Here is an 8,036-nt window from a genome sequence, read left to right as displayed (position 1 = left end):
TTGGCAAGAAAAAAGAAAGTTAGAAGATGGATTAACCAAGTGAAACAAACCGAAAGGAGAAGAAAGAAACCGAGACTTACCCAAAAATATTCGACCAACACAGGCACACTAAGCGGGAGACTAGAGCCAGTTTCTAACCCAACCGATCACACCACACATGCTAACCAAAAGTACAATAGAAGTAAGGATGAGTATTCGACCCAGCAAAACCAATGAGGGAGGGAGGAGGAACAAAGCTGAGAGTGCTAAGAGGAAACAAAAATCGGCAAAGAAGGAAGGGAAAATAAAATAAAACCAAATAAGAAAGAGGGAAAAGGAAACAATTAACTAAAGAGATAAAACTGTGAAACACAAAAGGGAGAAAGACCCGAATGAACAAGCACAATGCAGTCACAACAAACAAGGAAGCCAAACCCCAAAAATTAGCCAAATTCGGCACCAAAGGCAAGGAAAGAAACCAAAGCCATCTTGCCCAAATGAGTCCCTTAATTCAGAAAAACCTTAAACAACCCTCACACAAAACTCAATCAACCCTTTCCCACCTCAGCCGAAACTCTCATTAACAAGAGTGCAATTTTGGCACAACATTCCCCCACTTCCAAATTTCCACAAAATCCTCCTAAAATCCCTCCTCCAACATCTTCTCAATCACCTATTCAAACACTTCTCAACCAGTAGAGTTTTGGTCAACTACAATTACCCACACAACAGAGCTGCAAAAATAATCACCCTTTGCACACAACAGGGCTCGAACTTAAGCCCCTTAGCATAGTAACACGCCATTTGCCACTAGACTAGCAGTCATTTTTATGACACATCCTTCCCACATTTATTTAAGAAACTCATCAATAGGCGATAGGGTTTACTCAAGCCAAAAACACAAATTTTACATAAGCCAAGGCTTGAACCCCAAGACTTCTCAAACACTCTCAAAACACATAACCACTAAAGCAGACATGTATTTGTGTAACACAATATACAAAAATAAAGACCTAAATTTTTGGGGCGTTACAGGAAACTTATGTTGGCAATGTTGACTGGTAGATTGATGATGAATCTGATAAAGAGGATCCTAATAAGGCGGACTTGTGGAAAAAAAGAAGTATTTTTTTTAGTTGCCTTATTGGCAGCATCACATTTTTTGACACAATCTTGATGTCATGCATATTGAAAAGAATGTTTGCGAGAACATTATTGGGACAATTCAGAATGTCGATAGAAAATCGAAAGACAATATTTAGAGTCGACTTAATCTAGTTGACATGGGGATTCAGCGTGATTTTCATACCTAATTACTTCTGAATGGAAAATCTTTGTTGTCGCCTTCTATTTTTGCAATGTCAAAGAAAGAAAAAAAAGTGATCTACATGGTGTTGAAGGATATAAAGGTCCCAGATGCGTAAGTAGCAAATATATCTCAATGTGTGAGTCTTAAAGATCGAAAACTATATTCCCTAAAATCACATGATTATCACATCTTGATGCAAGATTTACTGCCAATTGCTTTATGGTGTTGTATGTCAAAAAATGTGACGTCTTGTATAATTGAACTATCCAATATAATGAAAAATATTTGTGGTAAAGTTTTGATTGTTCAAGAACTTGAGAAAGTACAAGATCGAGCTGCCTTGAGTTTATGCAATTTGGAGAAGATCTTTCCACTTTTTTTCTTCACTATTGTGGTGCACATGCTAATCCATCTCCCTCATAAAGTAAAACTTGGAGGACAAGTTTTCTATGGGTGGATGTATCTTATAGAGAGGTGGCAATTTATATGTGAAGTTTTCATTCATTCATGAATACACTTTTAGTTACAATTTTTGATAATGTTGTATATCATGTTTAAGTTCTTATGCAAATTGAAGTCTTATTATCATAATAAGCGTTATCCAGAAAGATCAGTTGCTGAAGGTTATTTGGTAGTGGAATGTATGACTTTCTACTCCAAATATTTAGAAGATGTTGAAACAAGACTAAATAAACCAAGTAGAAATGTCGGGTTTAGGGATCATAACTTAGCCGAAACTTATCTATTTCGAAGTTATGGAGAACCAATCGGTAAATTTAAAATTACACACCTAGATGATAGATCCTGGGTACAAGTACATCGGTATGTTCTTTTTCACCATGATTCAATTAAACCATTACGCAAGTAAGTTATAGAATTTGATAAATATTCATCTTTTTTAATTTATTTATCTTCTAACCAAGTAATTCACTTTTCAACATAGTGAGTACAAACAAGTCTTGAGATCTCGTTCACGCTCCTGAAGATTACAACATCGAGAGATTCATAAGTTATTCATAGAATCTTTTCATGAATGGTTAGGGCAAACAGTATGCAGCTAAAGCTTTCATTGACAAATAATAATGTTTTCGTATAACATTTATAATTAATCAATTTACTTTCGATTCAATAGGTTTGGAGTGGAAAGGACATCAATGATGAAGTTAAATGGCTTTCCCAAGGTCCGAATAGAGTAGTAAAAAGATATAGTGCCTTCCTTATTAATGGATTCAAGATTCATACAAAATCTCGTGAAAGATTGAGGAGAACTCAAAATTGTGGAATAGTTGTTAATTCTTCAATTACAAGTTATGCTAGTGCTAGGGACAGTAATCCTATTGAGGGAAATGTGGATTATTACGGACTTCTTACTAATATTATTGAGTTGGATTACTATATGGAAAACGGACTTCAACTATTTTATGTGTATTGCAGATAAAATTCCTAGAAGAAGATTGCGAGATCTAAGTATTGTTCAAAATTCTCCAAATTCGAAAGAAACAAATAGTGAACAACAGACTGCTATTGGATCTTCGAATGTTTCGAATACAACTGATGAACTTGTAGAAATTCAAAGTAATGTTAACTTTAATTTACATGTGTGTTGAATTTTATTATTGATTTTTGTTTCAAATTCTTATATTATAATATACCATTTTTTTAGCTGAAAGTGGTAGGACGCCAAAACTTAAGGACGTACGCTATTAAAATATTTATACAAGTTAAATTCTGTCGAGCGTGTCAAAGTAGCTAAAAACAGTCATGGTAAGCTATTGGATCAAAAGCTTGATTTTTAGCAGGATACTTGGGCATTATAGCACAAAATGCCAATACGTTGCCTATCAACTATGAGTCATGGCATCATATGCCTGATAATAACAAAAATCAAGCTCTCGATAATACTAAGGTGACAACGTGAATGTAATTTATAGTACTTTGGTTTAAGTTTCATTTATATTTACTTTCTAAACTTGTGTTATTTGCAAGAGAGATTTGCTTTAGAGGTCTCGCATAATTATGTAAAGAAGACATTAGGAAAAAAATGAAGAGACTATAAAAGTGCTTTAAAGAAGGAATATTTTAAGAAAAATATAAGCCTCGAAGAGAAATTGGAAAATGTCTTGTCGAGAATGCTGAGGTACCAATGAGAAGATGCAGTTAGATATTGAAATTCAAAGAAAGGAGATGTATTACGTACTTCCAAACTCTTATAATTATTTCAGTTTATAGTATTTACTATATACATAATAATAATTTCATAATGTAGGATAGTAAGCCAGTTGGAACTACAAGTAGGCAAAAACAAAAATTCACGCACACAGCTAGGTCAAAAAGTTTTGCTTAAATTGCTGATGACACGATATTTTGAATTTATTAATTGTCTCAAATATTAATTACTTTCTACTAAAGAATATTTTTCCTACTATATTGTAGGAACTGTCGTCTGGTCAAAAATTTGGACGCCTTCAGCTTTTTGACATTACATATAGAAAGAAAGATGGACCTCCTATGACTATTGAAGCTGTAAAAATTATGGTATATTTACTTAATAAATTTTGAATTATTTTAAATATTTATCATGTTTAATTATAATGGTTTAATTCGTCATTTGTAATGCAAATAAGTTAAGTTATGTTGCATTTGTTTTGATTATATATTTCGTTTCTAACTCTTTTATTGATTTTTTAAGAGAAACTAATGGATAAAAGGGCAGAGTATAAAGCAATCGCTTCAAGTGATAGTTCTGTTAATCTTGACGACATTGATAACCGAATTATTACTGATGTTTTGGGTTCTAAAAGGTATGGTCGAGTTCGATTTCAAGGATCTTTTGCTAACCTAACCCAATATTTTGGATCCAGCTTGCAGCAATACATGCCTTCGGGGAATCATGCTCAAGCTGAAGTTCAAAGGTGAAGAGAACAGATGGCTCAGATGCAAGCGAGCACAGTTGAGCAAATTGCTCAACTTAAAGCGGAGGCAACATTGAGAGAAACAGAGGCTCAAAGAAAATATGAAGAACTCTAGCTACAACTTAAAGCGGAGGCAACAGTGATGGATGCAGAGGCAAGCAGAAAATATGACGAACTCCAGCTACAGCTTTAGAATATGATGAAGATGTTTTAGCAGTCGCAGAATCCGCCATTTTAGACGTTTGTTTTCTTATTATGAGAATATTTTAACAATATAACTTTTGAATATAATATATTTTGTTATTTCATTTATTAATTTTGATCATATACATATTTCTTTCATTAGATTTGAAGTATCATTTAGATTTGCAGTTTTTGGTTGGATTTGATGTTACAGGAAATTATGTTGACAATTCGAGTTCTATATGAATGAAAATGTGTTGGTAAAAATCTACTAAAGTTAGTGGTGTTTTTCCAAAAACGCCGCTACAGAACATGACCTTTAGCTGCGTTTTTGAGAAAAAAACGCCACTAACGGTCATGTTCTTTAGTGGTGTTTGTGGGGAAAGTGCCACTAAAGGTCATATTCTTCAGCGGCGTTTGTGGGGAAAGCGCTGCTAAAGGTCATGTTCTTTTGCGACATTTGAGGGAAAAGCGCCGCTAAAGGTCATGTTCTTTTGCGACATTTGAGGGAAAAGCGCCGCTAAAGGTCATGTTCTATATCGGCATTTTTCCATCTAAACACCGCTTTATAGCAGTGTTTTTTGCAGCGCTTATCAAAAAGCTGCAAGTTGTTTTAGCGGCGCTTATAGGCCTAAAAAAGCCTCTAAAAACTTGTTTTCTTGTAGTGAATGCATTGTTTTAAATCCAACCAAGTGTGAATATAAAAATTTCTTGGTGAGTGCCCATGAAAAACGTGTACGGTTCACCTTCTCAAACACCCCCAACAAGGAATTCCTACTTTCTAAACCCATTGCCTCTTCAGGCACTCTAGCTCTTAGTAGAGTCGAGAGAAAAAACCCTTTTCAAAGATAATACGAACCCGTTGAGGGGTCTATCGACTCCCAACATTACATTTCATAAACTTCTCTTGACAAAGTTGACCTCCCCTCAACATATATTATCATTATCTTAACTTTTTACCGAAACAATTCAGCTTTTTATTTTACTTTTAAGTAATCAATTGTATTACTATAGTATTTTATTTTCATCCACAATTCAATTGTATTATTTTAAAATGCTTTATAATTTATTGCAAACCTTATTCAAAATAGAATTATGTCAAAAGAAAGTTAAAGAAAATAAAAAATCAATAAATAGAGAAAGGATCCTTAAAAAATAAATAAATCTTACACGAAAAATACTTCAACAATGACAAACTACTCAATAACAAAAAAAAAAAAAAAAACATGTTGCATTATTGGAAATCAAATTTTAGATTTACTGAATGCCAGCTCTTAAAATATTTGCATAAAGCTATTAAATTAAGTTCCATGTTCATAATTATTTGTGTTCAAAGTAGTAAAAGTAAAGTCATACCAGAAATTGCAGGAAACAATTGTGAGACTAATTGTTGGAGCAATCCGTGGGCTTGAACGACACCGTCTGCTTAATAGTATCATATCCAACCAAGAAATTCATCTGAGCCAAGTTACCATAGATGGCGAAATTTGGAAGGGAACTGAATGTAAAGCAAGCAACTGTTTCAGAAATCAAGACGAAGGTGTTCAATGGCTGTAATTTTACATCGGCACCACTGAAATGAACTGTAATATCTGGCACTGTAAACTCTGTTGTAGCATCGTAACATAAATTCAGACCCTCGGGACCATTAACCTTCGTCGCATTGATCATGCTAGACACCGCTGGTTCGAGTTCCGAGTAAAAATCATCTGGTAAAAGAGTCAATGTCGTACCGGAATCGATGATGATGTTCCCTTGGTCTATTCCAAAAGGTTTATCCGTAAAGTTTATTCGGTTGGTTCCCACACTGATTGCTTCCAAGGTGAGGAAGTAGAAAGTTTGAGGGGATTGTTTGGTTAATGGAGTCGACACAACTCCGTTTCCAGAAACAACGGCATCGGAACCGAAATTCATCTTGCTTGAATTTCCAGCTTCGGAAAAGGGCAATAAGCAGTAGGAGAACTTGCCATCAATTGTAGTTCCCAATTGAGAAATCAACGAAGAGTGGCCACCTCCAAGGCCGATGATGCCAGATGTATTCTCGTCGAAGCTTCCATCATTATCATGTCCGCAACCCATAATAACATTCGGAACCACGACTGGACTACCCGTTGTGGAATCCAAGGTGAGTGTATCAGCAGCAACTTCGCCATTTGAATAAGATCCATCGCCATAAGAGACTGAATATTTGCAAGAACCGTTACTTGAACAAGATGTTCCTTCAACATCGCCACATTGACTTGTTCTGCAAGAAAATGTTTTATATGTTGATGATGCTGTGGGGTCAAAAAGAGGGGCGGTTTGCGGGAAACACTGAGAACAAGACTTGCATTGAGTCCAAATAAGATCACTTCCAGTATCAGCAATGGCGACAATATCAAAAGCTGGAGTTCCAATTGATATATTCATCAAGTATTCACCCGAATCTGAAATAATATCGGCTTCGGCTTCCATTGTTGACACAGAAGTCGGTTTGAAACGATGAACTCTATTAAAAGAACGACGCAAGGCATTGGTTACACGATTGCAGGTAGTATCTAAATGATTGTATAAGGGAGACTTTGGGGAGTCACGGTGGATTAATTCAACACTGAAACCACCCTTTTGAGCTTGAATAAGGGAAAGATTAGAAAGACCAACAATGGCAAAAACAAAGGCGAAAAGAGAGACGATGGCAGCCATTGTTAGAGGAAGAAGGTGAGTTGGTGATGGTTTGAGTGTTTAGAATCATGGTGAATTTATGGCGTTAAGTGAGAGAATAAGACAAAACAATTCAAAGGCCTAGCAATATACGAATAAATTTTAATTTTGATTTAATATAAAAAGGGGGTCACATGAATTTTGATTAATGTAATTATAGGTATAAAATTTTGATTTAATTACTTCTATAAACGTGGAGCAATTACTTTTGATTTATTGTACATATTTAACAGAATGAATAAATCTAAATGTTTTCGTATACAATTAGTGAACCCTAAAAGCTACCACATTGGTATTAGTATTAAAACTAAATTTTCATTTACAAAATTATACAAAATCGTCTTCAAATATTACAACACTCATCGAAGCAAAATCGTATATAATTATTCCAATAATTATATATATATTATTTATAATAAAGTATACAAATATTTAAAGAAATTTTTACGTGACATAGTTATTTTGTTAAATTAATGTAATCCTAATTGTTGAAAAAATAAGAGAAATTATTTAAATCATAAAAATTTAAATAATTAATTACACTTTAACTATTTAACTATTTTACTATTATAAATTAATCGACCTTAAATGTATAATGTAAAAAAAAAAGAATTTTAAGTAATTAATTATATGGAGTTATTAAAATATTTCAATTAATTCTAAAATATTTGATCTATGAAATATTATGTGTAATTTTTTACAATGTTTTATAAGAAAATTATATAAAATTTATAAAATGATTTAACATATTTTAATTAATAGACACAATTATTTAGTGCATTGAAGAAATTAGTTTACAATAAAATAAACGAAACATTTTCCATTTTCAAATTCAATATTTAATTTTATTAATTTCAATGTGTCCAGCTATTATAATACAAAATGGGGATTTAAAACCAAGATAAAACAGTTTGGAAATCAACTTTGATCCCGGTTAATTAATGAAAAGGAAT

At 33.4% G+C, this 8,036-nt stretch overlaps 1 protein-coding gene across 1 annotated transcript; it reads right to left on the bottom strand.

Annotated features, from left to right (window-relative positions):
• Nucleotides 1–5,543: 5,543 nt before the first annotated feature.
• Nucleotides 5,544–7,065, bottom strand: LOC108462202 (aspartic proteinase CDR1-like). The gene has a single exon (XM_017762177.2). The coding sequence runs from the start codon at nt 7,063–7,065 to the stop codon at nt 5,767–5,769; it is 1,299 nt and encodes a 432-aa protein (XP_017617666.1). The 3' UTR covers nt 5,544–5,766.
• Nucleotides 7,066–8,036: the final 971 nt, after the last annotated feature.

Source organism: Gossypium arboreum, chromosome 13, assembly GCF_025698485.1.
Source record: "Gossypium arboreum isolate Shixiya-1 chromosome 13, ASM2569848v2, whole genome shotgun sequence".
Taxonomy (NCBI): Eukaryota; Viridiplantae; Streptophyta; class Magnoliopsida; order Malvales; family Malvaceae; genus Gossypium; species Gossypium arboreum.
This window is presented reverse-complemented; position numbering and strand designations above follow the sequence as displayed.